The sequence below is a fragment of the Amphiprion ocellaris genome, chromosome 12, assembly GCF_022539595.1.
Source record: "Amphiprion ocellaris isolate individual 3 ecotype Okinawa chromosome 12, ASM2253959v1, whole genome shotgun sequence".
NCBI lineage: Eukaryota > Metazoa > Chordata > Actinopteri > Pomacentridae > Amphiprion > Amphiprion ocellaris.
Genome location: NC_072777.1, coordinates 12,349,736 through 12,375,889, shown reverse-complemented (window position 1 = coordinate 12,375,889; position 26,154 = coordinate 12,349,736). Strand labels below are relative to the sequence as shown.

General features: G+C 38.7%; 1 protein-coding gene across 1 annotated transcript in view; it reads left to right on the top strand.

Annotated features, from left to right (window-relative positions):
* The window catches only part of galnt14 (UDP-N-acetyl-alpha-D-galactosamine:polypeptide N-acetylgalactosaminyltransferase 14 (GalNAc-T14)), a 193,590-nt gene that overhangs the window by 159,185 nt on the left and 8,251 nt on the right, over positions 1-26,154 (top strand). The window contains exons 9-14 of the mRNA XM_055016107.1: positions 1,929-2,032; positions 5,879-6,005; positions 9,555-9,647; positions 11,569-11,652; positions 14,439-14,583; positions 23,266-23,385. Coding sequence (XP_054872082.1) covers positions 1,929-2,032; positions 5,879-6,005; positions 9,555-9,647; positions 11,569-11,652; positions 14,439-14,583; positions 23,266-23,385 — 673 coding nt within the window. The remainder of the gene's footprint in view (positions 1-1,928; positions 2,033-5,878; positions 6,006-9,554; positions 9,648-11,568; positions 11,653-14,438; positions 14,584-23,265; positions 23,386-26,154) is intronic.

Below are 26,154 nucleotides of genomic sequence, written 5' to 3'. Positions count from 1 at the left end.
TATTTGCCAGGTAGGTTTTAATGTTGTGGCTGATCTCTGTGTGAACCGACTATTAGCACTGACAGTTAGAAAGGTAGCAAATTGCTACTCAGAACAACAACACTTAGCAGCAAATAGGCCACAGTAAATGTAGCAGTCTGTTGAAGGAAAAGGTCTCCACACAAATTAAAGTTTTAACGTCTAACTATGAGGTTTCAAATTTAAAATGATGATATCATGAAGTCCCAATTTGAGCTGCACCATCATGTATGTCACAATAAAGCATACAGTCACACAGCATTCAAAATATTTGCAATATTGAAAAATATAAAGAATATATGCACAGATTACATAGCTATAAGACCCACTGACATTATTAAGTTAATGTGATTTACTGTATCTAGCACTTAATTCAGTAATACATATATGAATATGGTAGAAAAGATCTACAGTCAGAATATTACATTAAAACCCTCAGAATCGGAATAAAGCTGGAAAAATAATAACAACATCTACAAAATCACATTATCCATGTCTGTGGGGGTTAATTGCAGCACTGAGGTTGCCCTCCGCTGCTAAAATGACGAATGACACAGGTCCTCTCTGCAGCAGTCTGTAACAAATGTATCACCCTGCTTTGACCTATCACTGCTGCAGTGAAAAACTTCATCTCCTGCAAGTTTACACAAACTCAAATCATCGATGCCTGACAAATCATTTGCTGTGGAGAAATGAACAAACAAACAAAGGGATGGCACCGAGCAAACACACGCACACAGTTATAAATAATAAACTCTGGCAGTCTTCCTTCTTCATAAGTCAGATTAGTGGCAGGAACCCAGATTTATCGCGGCGCCAACTTGTGACTGTGTGACTTGGTGTGTGTCTTTTTTTAGTGGCGGCAGCACGTTAGGTTCTCACAGATGGATGGGTACTGATGAGTGTATGTATACTGAGATACATGTACTGTAGATAGATAGGAAGTGTCTGCACCTGGACGTCAGTTTGAAACATCTGGGAACATACAGGGACTAATTTGTACACTATACTTGTGAATCCACTGTTCACAAAAATCATTCCATAGCATCTAACCCTTATTCTGCTTTTCAGAGTTATGTTCTCTAATCAGCGTTGAAACTGTGGACTAACAGCCCTCGCTGACTGGTACTCACATAGATAGAGGAAACACACACACACACACAAAAATGCACCCGCCTTGTTTCATTCCATTTATTTGCCAAGTTATTTTATGCTATTTAATTTCCTCACTTTCTTCAGTCCCACATTCACACACAGACACTAAAGTTCTCCATACACACATACGTACATTTCTTTTAAGCACACAAGGACAAATTGAGCCTGAAAAAGGGGTTTTTATGTACTTCCACCCACATATAGACATGCACACACTGACAGACACACACAGCGATTGCTATTTGAGGGCGGTGACGGCAGGATAATTGTTGATAAACAGAGGGTATTTGATGACGCATGCTGGCCTTCAGCTATTCACTCGTTACATTGTCCAGATCATGATTCAGGCTGCATTTGTGTGGCTGAGTGACTGTGTGTGTACCACAGCAAACCAACAGACCTGTTTCTATTCTTGAAAACACAAAGAGCACCTAAACAGAAGCTCCTTACTTCCGGATTAGGTTACGATCCTCTGGGGGAATTTAAACACAAACGTCAGCAGCAAAAAGGTGGGGACAGACAGGTTTGCTGCTCAATAATAATATTACTTTGTTTGTTTGTATCCAACTAAAATATATACTGTATTATGCTTCTGGATATTTTTCATAGAGTCTCATCATCATATCATCGTCAGTCCTGCGATGCTAATGAGACTGGACTCAATTTCAGGTGGCTCAGGAGGAAAATTGTAATTAGACAGTCTATTTGTCCATTCATTGGGTTTTTGTCTCTCTTCATGTCTCCCTCTCTGGCAGGACTCCCATCATTGCAGGTGGGCTCTTTGTGATTGACAGGTCCTGGTTCAATCATCTCGGCAAATACGACACCGCAATGGACATCTGGGGCGGGGAGAACTTTGGTGAGTCGACATTAGGAGTAGCTTCTCTTAAAGACATGAAGCAGACCACACTAATAGACAACTATTGATAATAAATATTGCAGCAAGTGACAAAAAATGTCACTCAAATTAACATAAAATGCATTGAGCAAAGAAAATGTTGTTAATAATTTGTTCTGGGCAAAACTACTTCAGTTCTTGCTCACCTTAAAGTCTTTGTTCGCCTGCTTTTGATTTGCATTTCGGGAAATCTGTTGAATGTCTGCCAAATTGAAAATCATAGCCAAATAAGGAGTCATACAAAAAGGTGGGTAAAGTGAATAGTACAAAAATCCAACAGTGCGTGGGATTTATGAATACTAAATCCTTCAAGCTGTACATTTTCAGAAAAATCAATTCAGAAATGGTCCTTGGATAAAATAAGCAGGCAGGTAAATTTGTTTTTTGCTTTATTATGTGAATTTAGTGAGTAACAAGTGAAAGTTGTTCATCACTTTAATACAGAATCCTTTAAAAATCCAATACGACCGTGAGGGCATCCTGTTGGTGAAATTGTAACATTAGCCACAAAGGTCTTCTTCAGTGGGAGATAATATTAAAATTAAAAGTATCCAACTATAAACAGTATGTCAAGTTGATATGTTCATGCTGGTACACAAAGCTTTAATGAATTCAGTGTTTCTCCTTTGGTTTGAAGAAAGAGGAAGATGCCTGGTAGCTGCATTTTGGTGCTTTAATCTGAGCGGCAGTATTGCAACACAGTCGTTTCTTCACTATGTGCTTTTGTAAGTCTGTCTTCTTAACGTTGCATTTGTAAGTGAAACATAAATGTTAGCAAATATATGTTGCAGAGGAAAAATGTATATTACTTATACCTTCAGCATGTTGACTGGCGTGACTGCTTTTATGTGAGATTCATGTTTCTATGGTGGCTTTTAAGCAAAGGCAGATCATGACTGAGTTGATGCTTGCTTTACCGACGACTGGCTGGTTCATTTGCATCATTTGCAATTGTTTGAATGCTAGTTTTTGCCAAAACCTAGCACAGCATGATGAGAGCTAATAAATACAGTGCAAAGTTAGGAAGTTAGCTGTCTGAAATTCAAAGGTCCTTCAATATCAGCTGAACGAAGGTGAACTTTTCATTCAGGAGAAAAAAATCTTTACTTTCTGACAGCAGCAACATCTGGCTCTCCTGCTGCTACCTGCCTCAAGTCATCTCAACCCTGTGTGTGTGTGTGTGTGTGTGTGTGTGTGTGTGTGTGTGCGTGCGTGCGTGCGTGTGTGCGTGCGTGTGTGCGTGCGTGTGTGTGTGTAGGTGTGTGTGTGTGTGTGTGTGTGTGTGTGTGTGTGTGTGTGTGATTACTGTACTCCTGCTTTTCTCAGATCAATGAGAGCCTGTTAGCCTGTTTTTGCTCTCTCACACACACTCATTTGCTCTCTGTCATGTTTCCATCAGTCTCACAGGCTCTGTGTCAGTATCTCAGTGTCTTGCTGACTTATCTTGTTCTCCTTTTCACTCTCTAGTGTTTCATCTTTACTTCCATCTCTGTTCTCTTCCGCATCAAACCCAGTCCACGCTCTAATTTTCGCTTCTTCTCTCTCCTCCTTTCACACGTATTCTCTCTACATCTCTCTGCTTCAGTTATTGTAAAACTTTGTGAAGTTTTCAGCCTCTCATTCTTTGGGGAAGCTCTGCTACGTCTCTCTTCCTCGCTAGTCAACTCACAGACAGATGCTAGCTCTGTTAATTAACACACACACATACATGCACAAAGAACTGTGAATTAAAGTGACGTTAGCTGTGCGTTGTGCTCACATCAGAGACTGAGCACAGTGTAAACAGGTCATACGAACACAAAAAGTGCATGTGGAATAATCAACGCTCATGCTAATGGTAACACAACACTAACAGACACATTCTCACACACACCGACAAAAAAAAATCACAGTCCGTCAGCAGGTCATCAAATATTCAGGGAGGTTTGGCCCATTTAGCTGTGATGTGCAGGATAGAAAACTACCACAGAGACAAAGAACATAAAAGGCAGAGCTTCAAATAAACAGAACGCCTGGGTACTGAGAGAGAGAGAGCAGTCAAATTTACCCAGTTCACATCACAATAGTCTGACTCATCATGTGTAGATGGTGGAAATAAGCCTGCTATTGGTGGCATATTTCTGACAGCCGTCTCCTCCTGTTTCACTACCAGTGGGGAATAGTTATTGAGATCACCAAAGAATGTTTCCAACATTTGTCTAAGAGGAATGTTTTTGCATGTTTTTCCAACAGTTATGCAAAAAGTTTCATTTTGTAAGCATATTCCACCAAACACGTTCCCCTTAACACTGTTGTACAGGGACACCATTGCTGCATCCCGGGCTAAGCACTCTACCTTAGGTTTGTTACATGTTAAACCACAAACGTCTGAATCTGTGTTTTTGAGACGGTCATCGTTACATTGCAGATTCCAGATGGAAATGTTCATCCATGACACTGACAGTTCATTTCACTCAGGATATGACTTCTAGCATGTAAAAACACCACATAGAGCAGATTTTTAGAGAAATACAAACACCCCAACAGGTGTTTTTTCCCCTAAAATGTAATGATAATGAGTGCAGCAAGACCATACTCTTGAAAAAGATGGACTTAAAAGATCATGTTTAAAGAGTACCTTTCACTAATGCTTCACAGTAAAAGCAAGGCATAAATTACAGATTGAAGAACAGTTACACAGCAACTTAACATCTGCTCTTGACTTTGTGTCAGAGATAGGTGTTTGTGAGACGTTTGTTGTAAGAAAACCGCTTTTATATTCAGCTGAACAAAGCTCCCACAAGCAGCCACATCTCATAAATGATAAGAAAATATCTATCTATCTATCTATCTATCTATCTATCTATCTATCTATCTATCTATCTATCTATCTATCTATCTATCTATCTATCTCTCTCTCTCTCTCTCTCTCTCTCTCTCTCTCTCTCTCTCTCTCTCTCTCTCTCTCTCTCTCTCTCTCTCTCTCTCTCTCTCTCTCTCTCTCTATATATATATATATATATATATATATATATATATATATATATATATATATATAAATACTTCGTCATGTATGAGATGGGTAATGAAGAATCCTGGCTGTTTACTTTAGTTGAATATAAAAGCATTGTCATACCAACGCTTCTTTGTTTTTGTACTCTTTCTAACTGGAAAACCCTATTTCGCATATTTTTGAACATTTACTTGTTAGGCTACTTTTAAAAAACATAGAAACCCTTTTAGGTGCTTACTGTGGGCATCTGGGTTGTAAAAATGGCCGAACTGTCCCCGTATCGCCAGACCTAAACAGGATGTTTGTTTGTCAGGCAGTGCTGCTGTCTTAGAAATGTGATGTTCACTAAGCTTTGGGTTGATAACTACAAACTCATCTTGTGAGCTTTAGCAAATGTGAAACCATCTGAGTTAAGTGAACTTGAAAAAAGAGTTCAATAAACTTGTTAGATATTAAATCTTCACTATCAAACAAAGTGGGTCCCCATTTACATTTTCTCAGTTTGAATAATCAGTTCTGTGTTTGACATGAAGGCCTTACAGCTGCTGGAACAACATGAAGGCTGCTCCCAGATATCAGGTTAAATAGATTTTTAAGTGTTCAGTCAACTGATTGTGGCTTCAGTTGTTTTGTCATGAAAAGAAACAACAGTGACAGTTATTGTAACAAGTATCAAACATACACAGTTTCTATTCTGTTTTTTTGTTTGTTTGTTTAACTTCAAATAGAAATTAAATAATAGTAAAATGTGACACTTTAATGGTATCATCACATATGAATTTGCAGCGTTTTGAGTGTGTGTCTGTGGTGTGCAGAGATCTCGTTCCGAGTGTGGCAGTGTGGCGGCAGTCTGGAGATCCTGCCCTGCAGCAGAGTGGGTCACGTCTTCAGGAAGAAACACCCATACGTCTTTCCTGAGGGCAACGCCAACACATACATCAAGTAAGCATCTGAATCACTTTTGTCTATTTCTAAATATTTAATTCATCAGAAACTTTCAGAAATTAGTTTGAATGAGTTTTACTCTAAAACTGATTGATGTTCATTATTACGCTGCTTGATTTCTGTCACCTCAGGATGCTCAGACATTAGAATTTTTCAGTTTTCCTCAACTCAGTGTCATGAGTAAGTATAATGACTGAATGGATCAAATGGATTAGGACTGTCTGTCTGACATTTGGAAGATCAAAGTGTTAAAGGAGTTTGATCATCTGCCATGTAGTTCTTTTTACACGATTGATTTTTTTTTTTGACTGAAAATAGAAAGCAAACATAAACAACATGCAGTTTGCTCTGAGTGAGATTAGTTTGAAGTTTAGCCACAGATCAGCTGAAGTTTACCACTTGTCTGGAGTTTTCTTCACTTTTGCTGTCATACTTTTTAAATTACAGAATAAATTGGTGATAAAAACTATTTCCATGGAGATTCCTTGTCGGACATACTCGTGTTTTCAGGACTTTTAGTGTCATGGATCTCTTCTTATCTGTGTCTGCTCAGCCACACAACATGCCCTCCTGTCTGAGAACACTTATCATGGTAGAAAATGAATTATGTGTATAAAATCAGGTCTGTCTGGTTTCCATAATATAAAAATGGGTTCTCTGCCCAGCCCATGTACTTACTAAACTCCTGATTGAATAACTTTGCTACCTAATTAACAAAATAACTTGTCTGTCTTTTCTGTAAATTCATACAGTTCTTCAGTGTGTGTGTGTGTGTGTGTTTACCTACCCAACTCCACTAACTTTCTCACCCGCTGAATTAGTGTTTGACTGAATGCACACAGAGGAAACAGATGTGAAATGTTTCCACTCTGAGCTGTGTGTCGCAGCCACCGAACACTGCTCACATCATTGTTAAAGTGGATTTACAGCTGCCTGGGAGCCTTTGAGCTGCGAGTACAATATTATCCTATTAGCATAAGCTGTATTCTGTTCTCTGCCCCTTTCAAACAGTTCACACTGAAAGATGTTTACAGGCAGTCCAATAATCCATTAACAGGACTAATGTGCTCAGAATGTATGTGAATTGATCTTGTATAAATAGATTAATCAAGGCTACAATGAGGATTCTGGTTCCATTCAGATTACAGAATCGAGAACACAATCAACATTACTGCGTGCTGTGTTACTCATAATATCATACAGCAAGGAACAATCACTAAATAATGTGTATGTAATTGGGAAACTGTTTCTTTTATAGATTAGAAGTTACAATTTTTGAAACCTTTTTTTACATGTCCCTTTGGTTATTTAATATCCACTGAAAGGCCAATATCTAGCCTACACATGTACTGAAAGGCATTCAGGGAGACACTGTACATGACAAACTGAAGTAGAAGACGAGGAAAGTGAGTTTACCAAAAACTAAATTGCAGCACTTCATCACTAAATAACTTCTGGGTTCCACTGAGTGCCACAGACTGAAGATTTATCTGGTGAATTATTCCTTTAACAGTTCAGTAATTCATAAACCTCAGCATGTGAGCAAGGCATTAACACTGTCAGGGTTGGGAGTTCAGTTCCCTTTGTGGCTTTATGGGCAGAGCAAGGCACTAAAAATGCCAATCTGGAGGGTTCAGTTCCCAAAATGAGCTCTCCTGCTGCTGAACGGCACTTTGGAGCGAAGCTTCAGCCAAACGGCTCATATAAACTTATTGTTTTGTGTCAACCAGCTAATCCACACCAACGCTGAGACTTTTTTCTTTTTTTTTTCCAACTAGGCTTTTTAGTCGCTCATTTCACTCCCTGTTGGCCGTTACCGAGGCAGCATCTGTTCTGTGCGGAAGATGATGACTTTTATGCGTATCACGATGGCCTGATGTTTGTGATCAACGCTGTTCTCCCAAACAAAGCTGCTGTTGTCTGCTCGTGTGTTGCTCTGCCGGTTAATTAGCTGGAGGCTTCTGCGCTGGCAGTCTGGATTATGAATATGCTAAATAAAAAGGGCTGCTTAATAATTCGATTACAAAGATTATGCTGTTTCCTCCCTCGCCGAGGCCTGTTACTGTGACCTTGTGTTTGTGTGTATGTGTGTGCGCAATGAGAGCTTTTAATTGTAAGCCTGCATGTGACACGTATTTATGTTTATACGCCTACAAGCATCTCATATCCTCTCTCTCTTCCCCTTTCATTAAACTGCCACAGCCAGTGTGCGTAATGCCTGTAATGGAGGGTTTCTGTCATTTCAATGAGATCGTTCACAGCTCACAGAAACTCTGCTAATAGCTAATTACTACAGAGAGACAGAGAGGAAAAAGAGAATGAGAAAAAAGCAGTAAATGGGGATGAGAGATAGAGAAATATGCTTCACTGTTAGTGCTGTGTGGGTGAATAAAGTGCAGTGAGTTGAACAGAACTGAACTGATGAGATAGAGCAGCAGGCATGATTTACACCTGGTATAAACATGATTCTATGTCTGGAAATCCTATCAGGATGAGGACAAACGTGATTCTTTAATGCAAATGTAGAAAACATCCCAATCATCAGGGATGGGATCAGTCAGATCACATCTGGAGGTGGTCTGACCTACATGTGATGCCACTTTCAGCATGAGCTACATCTGGTTATACTATCTGGTTAAGGAACAGTGCGTGTTTTAAGGCAGGTGTAGGTGCACACAGCCATCAGAATGTGGTCGGACCAGCCAGACCACCTCTGGGGGTGGGCTGTTGTTTCTGCACCAGCTGTGTGTTTAAAGGCAGCGGGTGAACAGTGGGAGACTGCTGATATCTGTTTTTACTTGCTTCTTCCCTTCCTCTTTCTGCAGCCTCTCACAGAATCACAAAGTCCAGACTGCTGAACCGTATATACTTGTAAATACTAACCTTTAATGTTAATGTTAATAACCTGTCTGTCCTGTCTTTTTTGTTATTTATGTTGTCCTATGTAAGCTGCTGAACACTTGAATTTCCCTTGGGATTAATAAAGTATCTATCTATCTATCTGTCTGTCTGTCTGTCTGTCTGTCTGTCTGTCTGTCTGTCTGTCTGTCTGTCTGTCTGTCTGTCTGTCTGTCTGTCTATCTATCTATCTATCTATCTATCTATCTATCTATCTATCTATCTATCTATCTATCTATCTATCTATCTATCTATCTATCTATCTATCTATCATGCTTTTATAATTTAAATATCTTTCCCAAACATCTAGAACACAAATTATGATACTGTATTTGTGATGAAGCTCTTCAGTTTGCTCTCATTCTGTTTAGAGTGCTTGTATGTGATTAAGGAAATACTTCTCTGTTTCAAATTGAATTTTGTCAAACACATTCACACCTGCACGCTCCAGATAGTGCTGAATAAAAACAACAATACCGACACAGTTTCTTTGCTTTGGTTCAGCAAAATAATGATGAAACATATCAGTATTTATCCTGGTATATTCAGTATGTTTTAGTCCATTAACAAAGTCAGCGTAAAAAAGGTTTGATTGATTTTCTGCAGAACAGAGTTACTTTTCTCTAAATGTGTGTCTGTGTGTGACAGGAACACACGTCGCACAGCTGAGGTGTGGATGGACGACTTCCGTCTCTTTTACTACTCCGCTCGCCCGGCAGCACGAGGAAAATCCTATGGAGAGTAAGAACACACACACCCATGTGACATTCACACTTTTGAGTTTTGAGCTTCCACTTCTGTCTTCTGTCAAATTAGAGCTGCAATAACATATTGATTAATCGATTAGTTGTCAACTATTAATCAGCAACTATGTTGATAATCAGTTCATCAGTAATTTAAGAAAAAAGCCTAAATTCTTTCAGTTCAACCTCTTTAATGTGAATATTTTGTAGTTTCTTTGCTCATCTATGACTACAAACTGAATATCTTTGGGTTCTGTATAAAACAAGACATTTGATGACAGTACCTTAGCTTTGTGGAAACCCTGATCCACATTTTTCACCATTTTTTGGAGTTTGTATAGATTAAGCAACTGATTAATTAATTGAGAAAATAACAAACAGATTAATTAGCAATGAAATCAATCAGTAGTTACCACGCTAAATGAAATGCGACTGATGTTCTGCTGGTTGGAAAACCAACCAACCAAACACAGCTTGGTAGAACTGGTAATGTATTTCTGTTCAGTTGCAGCATCCCCAGCTATGATTCATTCTCATTAATGTATCTTGAGCATAAGATGTGTATTACAGACATAATGCAGTGGCTGTTAGGTCACCTTTTGGCTGGGGACCACCATCTTGAAGCCTCAAGTTCAGCATTTGGTTTTTGCCATCTTGGTATTTTGAAATAATGTGTAAGGAGTGGATCTTACTGGGAAGTCAAGGACACTGCAATGGTATGTTAGCAATCTGTCAATCACGGAGTAGCACTATGCAAAAAGATGCCATGCTTTGTCATCTAGTTTATGGTACTTTAAATGTGATCGTATTTTACAAAGCAAACATCATGCTGTGTTTAAAAAATATTGAATTCAGCAATTGAGACCATAATGAAATGAGAAATCAAGTGAGAAGTTGGGCCATTTTTCTCATAGACTTCTATGCAAACTGACTTGTTTTTGCAGCCAGGGGAGTCTGCCCCTGCTGGCTGTTAGAAAGAATGCAGGTTTAAGGCACTTTCTGTCGGCTTCCCTTTAAGACCCAGGGGCAATGTCCATCTTTTATACACAGTCAGTGGCCCTTAATATCAGCTGCAGACTATCAAATAGAAAATAAAACATCATAAAAAATACTTGCACAAATTGCCATAAAAGTGGCAACAACAGTGGATTATACAATCTGTTGCAACTTGGAGAAATATACGCTCTCTTCTTAATCAACATAAACACATAAACATAAACTGCTTCTAATAGCTACCACAGCTTCTGTGTTGATTGAAATGCTTCAGCAGGGTGCCCTTCATCACAGTGGTGCAAAAATACTGTGAACCAGGAATGTGACCATTAAATTGCCCCTTTTATTAAGTTCCACAATGGATTAATACAATCAGAGACAATAACAGAACATTTCCTTAACCGTAAAGAGTAATTTCACACCCTCTGAAAGTTTTGTTTTTGCTGGCCCACAGCGGTTTAACCAGAGAGGAGAATAAATCTTTACATTCAACCTGCTGTGTTCCTCTTTAAAAGTCTTAAAATTAATGGTTTATCTGAGACCAGTGTTTTTATCCCAAATGGGATATCAGTAATAAAAAGAAGTTACTGTGAGAAACACACACACAGTAGGCACACACTAAAGCACACAACTGTGCTGAAACGTCAGTGTTTACAAGTGTCTGTCAGATAAAAGCTGACATTTAAGCACAGCTTTAAGGTTTTAACTGCCTTTTTGTATCACACACCTGCATAATTTGTCCTGGTTGATCATTAGTTTTTCATTATCTGCATCAATTTTGCTGTTTTCTGTGTACCTTACAACTATTCATTCTGAACTGAGCATTCATAAAAGGTTCTGGCTCTCTGAGTTGTTGTTTATCTGGCTGCTTTCTGTCAGTCTGACTGTCTGCTGTGGTGTGTTTGTGTGTGTTTGTGTGTCACTAGTATCCGAGGCAGAGTGGAACTCCGCAAGAAGCTCAAGTGTAAATCCTTCAAGTGGTACTTGGACAACGTCTACCCAGAGCTCAAGTAAGTGTGTGTGTCTGTGTGTCTGTGTGTGTGTCTAGGGAAAGTGTTTGCTGAGTTTGCAAACTGAAGGGAGAAATTTTACAGCCGATTATTACTGTCTGGTTCATTGTTAAAATATTTTTTTAATATATTTTTGATGCCCATTTGTTTATTTTTAACTTGCAAAGAGAAAATGAGTCTGATTGTACCATAAAGTTTAGTCATCATGGGGGATTCGAATCAGTCTGTTAAAAGTTATACAGTCACTGGACACTTTATTAGGTTCACCTTGCTAGTAAAATGTTGGACCTCCTTTAGCCTTCAGAACTGCCTGAATTCTTTGTGACATACTTTCAACAAGGTGTTGGAAACATTCCTCAGATATTTTGGTCCATATTGCCATGATAGTATCACGCAGTTGCTGCAGATTTGTCGGCTGCACATCCATGATGCAAATCACCCGTTCCACGTCACCCCAAAGGTGCTCTACTGGATTGAAATCTGGTGACCGTGGAGGCCACTGGAGTACAGTGAACTCATTGTCATATTCAGGAAACCAGTTTGAGATGATTTGAGCTTTGTGACATGGTGCATTATCCTGCTGGAAGTAGTCATCACAAGATAGGTACACTGTGGTCATAAAGAGATGGACATGGTTAGCAACAATACACAGGTAGGCTGTGGCATTTAAACCATGCTCATTTGGTACTAAGGGGTCCAAAGTGTGACAAGAAAATATCCCCCACACCATTACACCACCACCACCAGCCTGGACCGTTGATACAAGGCATGATGGTTTCATGCATGCTTGTTGTTTACACCAAATTCTGACCATTTGAATGTCGCAGCTGAAATGGAGACTCATCAGACCAGGTAACGTTTTTTTCCAATCTTCTATTGTCCAGTTTTGGTGAGCCTGTGTGAATTGTAGCCTCAGTTTCCTGTTCATAGCTGAGAGGAGTGGCACCTGGTGTGGTCTTCTGCTGCTGTAGCCCATCTTCTTCAAGGTTGGACGTGTTGTGCATTTAGCGATAGTATTCTGTACTGCTGCTTTCTGGATATTTTCCATTTTTCAGACCTTTCTCTGTAAACCTTAGAGATGGTTGTGCGTGAAAATCATATATATACTATACATTCTTTTGTGGCTGTGAAACAGCTTTGTCAAACCTGAGAAATGAACCTGTTTTTTAACAGAAAACCAGCATAATAACCTCAAATCTTGGATGTTGAAAGATGGGACACAGCCGACCATTATTAAGGACTATACGTCAGCATACCTGTCTCTGCTGCATTAATTTTGAATGCTAGTCCCTCCACCTTTAGCCTCGATTTTCACACTCTAAAAGAACACTTGCTATAATAAAATATGGAAGGCAAAGCTGCAAGTAATGGGGAGGTGAGTTTAGAAGTTTAATTCCAAATCTGTGTGCAGATTCTCTTATTTTGAGGCAAAAAGCACATAGGCTAAACAATCACGTAGGCATGTTTATTAGCAGAAAGGAGCTATGTCTAGTCATTGAACATCAGCATGCCACAAGATGTAAATTATACAGCTTTCCATCAAACAGCCTGTTGTCATCGTATTGTCATCCCCCGTTGAAATGAAGATGAAGCTCTTTAATTGAAAAATACATAAGAGACAAGCAAAGCACCTTCACTAAAATGAATTCTGTGCAGTGCTATGTGTTGTTTGCAGATGTCATGCAATATTTACATCCTGGTTTGAACAAAAATCTGTCAAATTTCACGTCTGCAACGAGTGGAAACCCACCTTCAGCCACACTGGCTCATTATACACTTTCACTTTTATGTCTTTTTGAACACCTCATTCACTGTCTTTGTGTCTTAAATCACTCCCTCTGTCCTGATTGGCTAAACTCCCAGGGGGACCGGTTCATCAGACTCACTGCCCTATCTACACACAACACACACACGTACAATCACACATGAACACAAAGTCACGCTTTATAACATTAAGCCGTGGCAGTGACTCTTTCATATACATAGAAAACACACACACTGCTTGCAAGCACACAAACCTGCCAATACAAATACCTTCAGACACATAAACACTCATTTAAATGCTCTTCTGTCGTTCTGTCTCTCTCTCTCTCTCACACACACACACACACACACACACACACACTCACACACACACACACGAACACTTAAATACCCATTTATCCACTGGAGGCTGGTGTTAATCCCCCAGAATGGAATTAACAGGCTTGCTCTCAGGGGAAGACAGACCTGACCCTTAAAAAGCAGAATAACCTTTAACGGGTTATTAAAACAGAGAGAGATAGCAGATTGAATTAATGCTACAGGGCTTAAGCCCGAGTTTATAGCGCAGCTGAGAATTTAACAAGAAGGACTGAGAAAGTTTATCAAAGAGGAAGACTAGCGAGAAACTTTCTGAAGTAATGAGTTTAGAGAATCGTGGCCTTCAGCGGATTTGTTAAAGGTGCAGCAAGTGATTTTTGCAAACACTGATAAATTACTGTCAAATTAACTGTGATATCTTGATGTAGTTAATGAGACCATGCTGGAGTTGATTGGGGTCTTCTGTCTCATTTCACTGAGGCTGTCAGTGTATTTTAAAATGAAGACGTTTTTACGGTACTTCCACATTAGTTCTTGGATATTAAAGCATCGGGTCAAGTTAATCAAACACTGTATATGTATATTTCTATTGACTTGCCTCCAGTGGTTCTAGTGTAGTTTTAGTTTTGTTTTGCTCTTCCAGTTTCCACATCTACTCAATACAATGAACACCTTAACTGAAAGAAGCTTTCTGTCTCCATCAGGGTCCCAGACGACTCGGACTCACAGTCGGGGGTGATCAGACAGAGGCAGAACTGTCTGGAGTCTCGCAGGGTGGAGGGCCAGGACATACCTGTCCTCACATTAGCCCCCTGCATAGGAACGGAGGGGGTCCCCGCCATCAACCAGGTGGGTCGATCAGGAGTTAGAAATACAATAGCAGAGTCTGGAAAACAGGAAAATTTGTAGCTCTTCCAACTGTGAACGGGGAGGAAACCAGGGGATGACTGAAGAAATGTAAAGTTTACAAATGGAAATAAGTTTACCAGCACCTGGAAAGTATAAGCATATCTGTTTTCTGGTTATATATTGTTTTTTATTACCAGCAGTACAGCTGCTTTATAAACTTTTTGGTCACTGCTTTTATTAAAGATGGAGTCTGTGATTCTGGAGACATTGTTGATATGTATTTAGCAATTCATTTAACAATGACCCAGATTTGTTGCCCATCTCACTACCACAGCCATCTTTCTCCTCTGAACAAGCAAAAATGTGCACAGAAACAGTGTTGTGTGGGTTGGTCCAAGCTTTATTTGTTTCATATTTACAAAGGCAGGGTTGTATACAAACACCTGATTTTTTTTTTTCGGCACACAGAATGGACAGCCAGCGGACTGTGAGGAGATATTCACTAAATATGACAAAATATACATTGGATTAGAGCTGAGTATTCTAACTTTAAGTACAGACATGTATTTGAGTATGCAGAAAGGTCTCATTTTTAAAGAGAAAAGCTCTCATTAAATGAGAAATAATATATATGTTTTATATTCTATATACATTTATAAAAAATATTTTAAAAAAACATATACTTACAAATTTAAGACTTTGATGAAGTCTTAATTTGCAAGTATTTGCATAAAGACATGAGTAACTCTTAAAATTTGTGAATGAAATGAGATGAGAGATTTTAGTTTATAAAATTCTGTCTTTGGTAGCTAATGTCAAATCTTGACTAGTGGCGGTATTATTTGTTTGCAAAAACAAAAAATAAAGCCATAAAAAAGAAATGTAATTCCATCAGAATCCTTTGAATTCTGCTGTAATAACTTGGGAAACTCTCTGCATAGTGGCTTTTTCTGTGACTGTGATGGTACTGAGAAGCTGTAAATGTGTAGCGGTGAGTTCAAAAAACAACAACAAACAATTTTTGATTAAAATGGATCCAAAAATATTGCTTAAGCTCAACTCTCCTCATGTTCCCTCTCACTTACCCTCGTTTGTCATCAGTAAATATAAATAAGGCTCCTGCATGAGGGCATTGTTAGGCTACAACGTAATTAGGTTAGAGCAGCAGCTGTGTGTGTCTTTGTGCTTGTGACCTTGTTGTGCCCTGCTTATTTTTGGGAGCTCAACAATGTACAAGAAGAGGTTTGTGATTGTGAGCAGATCAAAGGATGGGATGTGTGTGTGTGTGTGCGTTTGCGTGTGTGTGCGTGTGTGAGCATATAACTGTGTGTGCAAGTCCAGGTGTTTACACTGCACATGCATGTGGTTGTGTGATCGTGGTTATTATTTACTCTTCCTTGTGTTTATACATGTCTGACCTGCTCTGACTGTGTTCCTTTTTTTTTTTTTTTACTTAGCACAGCAACACACCAAAGATCCAGTGTGTGTGGGTGTGTGTGTGTGTGTGTGTGTGGGTGTGTGTGTGTGTGTGTATGTGTTCTCCCTTCTCTCAGCTATAATTAATACCCGTAGGATTCTCATTATTCCATGTTTAGAGCAAGTGTGGAGGCTGTGATTCGGTCTAACAAGCCGGCGTGCAGAAAGCGAATGTGTCAGCAGCTGAGTTGCCTGAGGGCTTGAGAGGCCGGCTTGTAACTGGAAGGTTGCTGGTTCAAACCCCTAAACTCTCAAGGAAAACCATTGGGATGTGCGTGAGTGTGAATGAGAATCTCTCTCTTATGAACTTGAGAAAGCCCTGGAGGAAAAGTCTTAATCCCTGTTTGTTCATGTTCAGAAGTCTGCTTTCCCAGGTGGGAATGTTTTTGAACTTACAGAACTGAGTTCAATTTAGTTTTCTGTCAGTTTGAAAAAAACATTTTCCCCCTGGGGTCTGCAAATATTCTCAGTCAGTCTAATTAAAAGAAGAAATTCAAGTAGAAGGAATATTATATTTCTTTATATTATTGGTGTCTATTGGCCGACATTCCTGTAAAATTATGATTCAAACGAAGAGCTGTCAAGACCATCCTCTGCGGAAAATGGACAGCATTGGTATAGTTTGTTCAAACACTTACTGTAAAGTGAACTATTTTACATACCTTTACAACACTGACTGCTAAGTTTAAGAAACAAAAGTTATAGCAGGATGTTAGGCATTAATTTTTTGTTAAGTTTTAAGATGTCTGTGCTGTGGATAGGAACCAATTTGAAGCCCTTAGTAGCAGCTTGTGCAGGGTATCATCTTTTTTTTTTTTTTTTTTTACTTTTGACTAAAGTAAATGGTGGGCTATCAAGGCAGGTGATGTAATCTTGTGCAAACTTTGAACTAATGAAATACTGTGTGACACCAACCTGTGCAGATATTTAAAGTAACTCTAAAGTTGTAACCACAACCAGAAGAAGCTCCAACAGTCGTGGTGAGTCCAGGGTCTGGTAGAGCTTTAATCAGGCCTGCAGCCATATGTCACAAATCCAAAACTTCTTGTAGGTATCAAATCTCAACTTTAATAATAATTATGTTCTAAATATTCACACTTCAACCCCTTACAGATAAGAAATATGTAACATTCCTGCTTAATCAGTCTGTTAGTGTGACTATTTTGTGATTCAGACATGCATCATGTACATCAGGTAATACATAATAATAATAACATCATAACAAAGAACTAAATATATATCAGTAGCAGCTGTTCTAAATAACTAGCAGACTAGTTTATATATGATTTCCTGATAATTCTCTCCAGACACGATGATAATCTAACTGTTACTTTACCAACTGTAAAATAAAAATGTCCGAACACTGAGATGGAGCTCAGGACTCAACCTGAGGACGACTGCTATGTTACAATAATTAACTACATCGCAAAAACTGTAACTGTGTTAGATCCTGACCTCTCCTGTCTCTTTGCTGGAGATTATTTATAATTATAAGTGTCTGATGAAATTACCACTGCTGTTGTTTCATGTGTGCAGATGCACACAACTTTCTTGCTTTAGACTCATATGGATCCTGCTGCTCTCCGATGCTGCTGCTTCATTACTCTGCTACCTCAGCTCCTGTTAATGTCTTGGGGGGAAAAACCAATTTACATTCATTATTGGGGAACATCGTTAATCTAAGCCGTCAGTATCTGTTTTTATTGCAGTAAAGGTTGTGTTTGCAATTTTGGCAGGAAACTGTCTTTTTCTCTATGTGTTGTTTTTGGACGAAGGTTGATGCTGAAATGTGGAAAAAGCTTTCCCAAATCACTTTCAAAACTTAAAGTCTGTCCCTTGTCCATGGCAAGTAAGTTTACTGTTGCAACTTTTACAGGAGAGCGAGCAGGATGTTCATTCAAGCCAACACGTTCGGGTCAGATTAACAGAAAAGAGCATGTCTGAAAGAAGCTTTTTTCAAGGTTTCAAATTTCACAATCAAGGCCATAAAGACTCTCTGAAAAATATATTGGCTTTGCATGTCTAGAATGTCACTGACAATATTTGAAAGACTGCCAATGGTATCAGTTTGAGTTTCTCATTAATAAAGTTAATGAAGAAAATGTTGTTAAAACTGATAGAATTTCCAGCAGATTTATTGCAGTGTAATTATCAGACAATGAGCTGAAATGTCCACTGTACACATTCCTCAGAAACAAAGAGAGGATTTCTTTTAACACGCCATTTTGCACCAGCATTCACATACAAGGAAAAATCAATAGCAGAAGCAGGAAGACTGATCTGTAAACCTGCAGCAGCAGAAACAGACCAGAATGCTTGCTGTGTCAATCATGTAGGATTCAAATCCATTATATGGTTCCATTAATGAGAGGGTGGACAGCTGTGTATAACAGCAGAAATATAAGCTGAAGGGATCGGAGAATGACGGGCATGAAATGCGACCCACTGGGCCACAAAACCATCATTCTGAACACAATTTGCTCTAAATGTAATGAGTGCACAGGCATGAAGTTGTGGTTTTATCGCTTCTGCTGTCGCCTGTGAATGTGTGCATGAAAGCAAGGTGGCTCAGGTGACTTTTAAGGAAAAACACAGTTTACACTCAAAGCTTGGTGCACAGGCCTGCAGGTGTCATCGTTATTTTTTTTATTTTGAGCCAAAGTGCATTTTGTGTTTCACCTTTGATTCATCCAGGGAACACTTGTGCTGAGTGTGCAGGCTTTGTTTCAGCTGACCTGCTTCATGTTTAACTGTACAACCAGTGAGTGTGTTAACCTGCACCCTGTGATTCTAAGCACAGTGAGGAACCTGCTTCAAACATTTTTCTAATACACTTGTTTATGTATATACACCATAGACCTGATCAACCACTCATCACTCCCTCACATTCAGCTGTGTTTCTTACAGAAGACTGAAAAATAAATTCCAAGAACAAGTGAAATCGGTCATGTGTAGAGAATACCCTAAATCAGTGAGCAGCAGTTCCCTATTTAATATTTCCTTGAACAATGCATAATTATGAGCAAAGGGCTAAAAATTGTTTGACATTTGCACAAAAATATGCATTTTAGTAGGAACTGCATGATAAATATATCTATATGTTAATATAAAATAAATGTAGAGTGACAGAATATAAGATGGAATGTCAGAGAACAAGCATAATGATGATGGTAGACTATAGCAGGATTTATGGGAGAGTATACAGTAAGGTAGGTGTTGTAAATGTGTTTTAATAATAATAATTAAGGCAAAAATGCAAAGAAATGACACTCTAGATAGCACAAATTTCGACCTGGTAAACAGGTTACTTGCTCACATGACAGCTTGCGGTTACTGGTTTGATTGTGTTCAGGCTAAATGTTAAGTGTGCGCGTCAACGTACCGGCTGAACCCTGCGAGGCTCCAGCAGAGTGATGATTTATTGAGCTACGGGACCAATTAACCTCCAATGTCATTCTCTTTGCTGCAGTTCAATAAATCAATCATATGATGAAATAAACCCTGCAGCGTTGAGATATTCAAGATGAAACGTCATACATCACAGAGCTGATTTGAAAAAAGACCTCCCACCGTCCCCCAAATCAGCTCTCACCCGCCGTTGCTTCATACAGGAGAGTCAGCAGTGCAGCCACGCTGATATCTCGTAAAGAATCTATAATGTGTCAGAAAAATGAGCAAATGTCGTTGATTATTTCCTCAAAATTTAACCATTGAAGCTGAAATGATTAACTGAAAAATCAATGCACGGACAAAATTAATAACTGTTTTGACAGAAGTTATTTATCAAGTTAAAATGCCACACATTTTGCTACTGCCAGTGGTGGAAGAAGTATTCGGATACTCTAGTAAAAGTAGTAATATGGTGATTTAAAATGACTACATTATAAACTAAAGTCCTGAGTGAAGCAAAAAGTGTCTCCTGAGAGTTAATCCTCCCGTTGTCCTGCGGGTCAAACTGACCCGTTTTAAAGTTTGAAAATGTGGGAAAAAATATATATATTTTCACAGTGAAAACTTCTACATTTTCAACATTTTGGGGAAATTTTTGAACATTTTTTGGTGGAAAAAAAAAGATTTAAAAGAATGTTTCTTTAAGAACATTCAGAAAAAAAGCAACCAAAATCCAGCGAAATTCACTGGATTTTGGTTGATTTTTTTTCTGGATGTTCTTAAAGAAAATATTATAACTTTTACTGATATATATGAAATCACATTAGATATTTTTATGATTTTTTTTGAAGATTTTTATTCATTTTTTGAAAATATTTACAATTTTAATTTTTCAAATTTTTTATTTCTTGCCAAATTTGGGGATTTTTTTAAAAAATAAAACATTTAAGGGAAACTTTTAAGCAATTTTTGGAATTTTCTTTCTGAAGATGTTGCAAATTTTTTATAAATTTGGGGAGTTTTTTTGTACTGAATTTTTGGATTTTTTTTCAGACAAGGGAAGAATTTTTTTTGGTGCCCGTAAATGAGGACAACAGGAGGGTTAAACCAGTATGTGTGAAGTTACTGGCTGATTATTGTTATTGCTGGTACATTAAAGTGTAAGTAGCATTTTATCATTGCTCTGTCTACTGAAGCTCATTTAATCTATTTCAAGCACTATCAGGGAAATACATTTATACGACTGCATCCTATTTTTAAAGCTTTTCTAATGCATGTAAAATCTGAATTTAAAAGTAACTACTAACTGTCAAAGAAATGTAATAGAATCCGAAGCACAGCATTTTCCATTTCCTCCTAATGATAATGAAATATACTAATGATGTCTTATTTTCAAAATATGACATGAGAATAATTTAAAAACCAAATTAAATAGTTGATATCACTGTTGTGAAATCATTAACTAAAATATATGTCATCCATGCATTTAATATCAATGTGTGCATGTGTGTGTTCTAGATGTTTCAAGATGTGATTAATTTTGCTGTGACCTTTCTACTAACTGTTCCCTGAGGCTGTACACACACACACACACACACACACACACACACACACATATACAGTTTGAATCATCCATGGATCTTTCCAGTTACCATAACACCCCTGACCTAGTTCCACAGTCTCTGTCTGTACTGTGTGTGTTTGTTGCTGCTCTCAGCTCTTATCTTCTTTCTCAACACGTCTTTCTCTTACATGATCGCTAATACATCAGGGCGCTGTTACGTTGAACCTTGACCAATCCTTAGCATTAGCTGCCTGTGTGTGTGTGTGTGTGTGTGTGTGTGTGTGTGTGTGTGTGTGTGTGTGTGTGTGTGTGTGTGTGTGTGTGTGTGTGTGTGTGTGTGTGTGTGTGTGTGTGTGTGTGTGTGACCCGCAGCTCAGCCTCAGACTGAAAGAGCTGCACATAAATGTTTTATCACACACACCCATATCACACAGTACGAAGGATGTGTGACCATTGTAGTAGTGATGAATACACATCAGCATTACCACTACTACTACAACACTGTATGCTTGTATTTGAATATTGTAAAGGCTACATTTCTGTATATATATTGAATAATAACAGATTAGAAAAATGTCGTATCCAAAGTATTATTTCCTCTTTTTGCTTTTGGAAATATATTATAAGAACAGGATTGAGAATATCCTACAATAGAACATATTTTTCATTATTGGGAGCTTTTATTTTGAAGAATTTAACAATTTTTGATCTGTTCTCCCTAATTAGTCATCTTAACATTGCTCTTATCTGTCTTTATTCATGTCTGTATGTTTCTGTGTCCAGTGCGGGAAAAAAAAAAAAATTGAGTAAATGTAGCAGCACAACAGTGTTCTTTATTTTCAAATTTGTAGTCAGGTAAAAGTAAGGAATTTTCTGCTATCCCTACTTACTGAAGCCATTATGACTAACATCATTTGTAACCTGTATATGGCTTTTTATTATTCTAAGTTTCATTGTTGTCATGGGTCCAGGGGTTTCTAGCATGCTTTATTTTGGGGCTGAACAATTCATTATTTTAAATCTAAATTGTGGTTTGACATTATGCAAATAGAAAATCACAAGGGTTGCAAGAGATTGAGTGTCATCCCAACGGTTTGACAAATTCATGCTGTCGTCCTTGAGTGAGAGTTCAACTTTTGAAGGTGTCTCATGCGTCTCATGATCCATCACATTTTAAATCTATTTTTATTCAATTGAATCTTTATTTAACAAGGAAAAAGGGTTAATTAAGAGTAAAACTTATTTTTTACTAGAGTGTTCTGATTGGCAGCAGCACAAATGGACAGACTTAAAACTATTTTAAAAAGGTTTACATAGAGATAAAGAGTGTATAGCAAAAAAAAAATTGTCAAAGTTGCTAAAAATTACCAAAGTGGGTCAATGTGAGTCAGTCATAATGTGAACACTGTGAATATTGAACTGAAACTTTAAAAATTAAGTTGCCAATGAAATTCTGACATCTGTGAAAACATTTTTAATTAGATATCTTACCCAAATCACTCAGCCCAATTTTATGTATTGTTGTGTTTAGTCTGTCTCACTGTAGTTATGTACAATGAGGAGCAAAATACAAACTTCTGCCCACTTTCAGTCTATTTCTGCTTTTTATGTTTGGTCTTGGTCCTTTAGTTTTAATGTAAATGTCACAACATACAGTGTTATATAAAACACACTTCTTCTAGCTTTGTTTCAGCATTTTGTGTTTGACTCTTTCTTCTCTCTAAGTGACAACACACTTGTACACAAAGCCGAATCTGTAATGAAATGTTTTCCCACTCTAGTGTGGACGACCGGCCTGACTTCAGCCCCATCCAACACCTCTGGCATGAACTGGAACACTAACTGTGAGCCAGGCCTCTCTAATACTCTTGTGGCTGAATGGGAAACAAATCCCTGCTGGTCTGGTTTAAAGCCTGAAACCACAAGAGTGGAGGCTGTTGTAGCAGCAAATTAATACCAATGGTTTTGGAATGAGCTTTGCATTAATCACGTTATGTTTGGGTGTCTGTTGATGATGTTTTTATTGTCATTTCTCCGGCAAACTAAAATTGCATTGAAGGTCATTTTGGTACCTGTTTCTAATTCTTTGTAACCTCTCCCTGAATGGCTTTATCTTCCTGAGCGCTTATCGGAAACAAAAGCAAACCTATAGCAGCGCTCGAAAATGTCATCTTTCAAAAACCCAGCTGACAAACAACATTTAAGACGCAGAGAAGATAAAAAAATGATTAACTCTGTCTTTCTTTCTCTAGGAGTGGGTGTACACTCACGGGCAGCAGATCCGTCAGCAGCAGCACTGCTTGTCTCTGTCCACCACCTTCCCTGCCTCCCAGGTCCTGCTGCTGCCCTGCAACATGGCGGATGGCAAGCAGGTCTGCACACACACACACACACACACACACACACACACACACACACACACACACACACACACACACACACACACACACACACACACACACACACACAGTTCAGGCAGACAGGTGTGGGTAGCTGCGGGCAAGTCACTACCGTACATCATATGGCTGATAAATTAATCTAAATGTTAATTAATCTAAAGCTAAATTTGTCTAAAGATGATTGCTGTACACACTCACACACACACACACACACACACTCACACACGCTGCAGGGGCAGATGCTTGACAGGCAGCTTGAAATACTCTTAACAGACACACACATACACACTCACACTTGTCATTACCTGACCACTGGGCACCTTGACGGCGTCCCAGAAGCCCCTGCAGCAGAGAACAACCTGACAACCAATAAATCACCAGAGAGAGCGAGAGCGAGGGAGGAAGAGAGGCACAGGTGGAAAGGTGAAGCGAGACAGACAAAAGAGGAGAAAGAGAAAAAGGGAGGAGGACGTGGTAGGGAGGGAGGAAGGAGAAGAGGGGAGGAGGGTGAGTCGGGGGGGAGAGAGCGACAGCGGAAGATTAGCTCATTACACCTCACCAACTGTTCAGTCTGCATGCAACATTCTGCGCAAGCGTGTGTTTGTGTTTGTTTGTGTTTATCCCATCTGGATTCTTGCCTTTCTGAACAGATCTGCTGGTTTTGTGGATAATATCAGACATGAAAAACCATATACTGTATGCGCGTTTGCATGGTTGTACGTTAATGTGTGTGATCCTCTCTGTTTGTTGATGCTGTTATTGTGTGTTATTACATCAGTGAGTCAGCAGAAGGTGAATAGTCAGAGAGAAAGAGACGCATCATTACAAAAAGTAAAAGGAGATAATAAGAGGAGAGAAAAGGGGAAAAAACAGGAAAAGATGAAATAAAAACAAAAAAATTAGACAGAAGAATGAAGGATGATGATAAAGAAGAAAGAGTTACAGCTTAGTGGAAGAAAAGGGATGACATGAAGACAGAAAGTAAGAAAATGTCAAAAAAGAAGAAAGCTAAAGGAAAGAAAAGAGTAACGTCCAGAAAATGGCCACACGGTGCAGCAGTTCATCATGTCGCTGTCTGCATGCAGCACATTGTGTACACCACAGAACGACAACAGGAGCTTAAAGCAAAATAGGAAACACGATAAATCAAAGTAAATCTGGACTCTAGATTAAGGAGTCTTTGGTAATAATTTCTCAGCTGTTTCTGGCTTCATAATAGTAACGCTGTGGCTTCTGGAGGTCTGAATATTTTTATACCTCTACAACAAGTTCCCCCGTGACAGCAGCAGAGGAGGATGTGCTATCAGCAAACAAGACAAGAACCTGAGGTACAGTAGACGTGCCAACTGAAGGAAAAACAAGAAAAAAAGATGTTTGTTTGTTTGGGTAGTTTTAACGTTGAAAATGAGAACAGCGGTGTATTTTCGTCCAGCATGTTGGTTCTTGTGAAAACCCTTGCAATTCTCCATGTGTGTTTTCTGAAGTTAAGACAAGAAGGAGAGCGCAAAATAGAACTGTAACAGCAAAATAACAGTAAAATTGAGAATGAAAACTATAAAGAGAGAATTGGGAAAAAGAAAGATGGGAGGAAAAAGAAAGAAAAGAAGTAAGAGGGAAAATAAGAAAGACGGAATGAAAGAAAAAAGAAAGGAAGGAGGAAAGTGTGGTAGGAAGAAAAACTGTCAGAAAGAAAGGCAGGGAAGGAGGAGGAAACAATGACTTTTTAAAGGGAAAGTCATCGGGAAAAAAAATCGAAGAAACAAGGGAAGTAAGGAAGATAGGAATGAAATCAAAGAAAATATAAATGAGGAAAGAAGAGAATGAAGGGATGGTAGGAAGAAAGATGAAAGAAAATAAGAAAGAAAAAAAAAGAATGACAGAAGGGAAAGAAGATTGGATGAAACAAGGAAGAAAATGACGGAAGGTAGGAAGAATGAAACAAAAGGTCAGAAAACAAAAAGATAAAGGTTGGTACGGAGGAGCAAGCAAAGAATGAATGTAGGGGAGGGAAGGAAGGAAGGAAGGAAGGAAGGAAGGAAGGAAGGAAATAAATATAACATGAAGAGGCGTAACATATGAAGGAAGAAGTAAGGAATCAGAAGAAAGGAAGGAAGTTTAAGAGAATGGAGGAAAGTAAGAGTTGGAAAAAGGTAGAAAGGAAGGAGAAGAGAAAGAAACAAAGGAAAAGTTAGAGGGAGAACTGCAGTTTAAGTAGGTAGGAATAAAGAAAGGAAGTGAAGGGAAGAGGCAAAAAGAGCTGAGGCTGGTGACTAATAATGAGAGTTGTACACAGACAGACAGACAGACAGACAGACAGACAGGTAGGTGTTATATTGCTCAGGCTGTTATATACCATATATCTATCCATCTATCTATCTATCTATCTATCTATCTATCTGTCTGTCTGTCTGTCTGTCTGTCTGTCTGTCTGTCTGTCTGTCTGTCTGTCTGTCTGTCTGTCTGTCTATCTATCTATCTATCTATCTATCTATCTATCTATCTATCTATCTATCTATCCATCCATCCATCCATCCATCCATCCATCCATCCATCCATCCATCCATCCATCCATCCATCCATCCATCCATCAGATACCAGCCTTAAATTAAAGGACTAAAAACACTTCAACACTCAACACACACCAGCGTCTGTGTAGGTGTTTGTGTGTATTTCAGCAGAGCCACTGAAGCGCATCCCTGTCATGTAACCAAAACTAGTAAAGCCTTGTAACGACACACACAC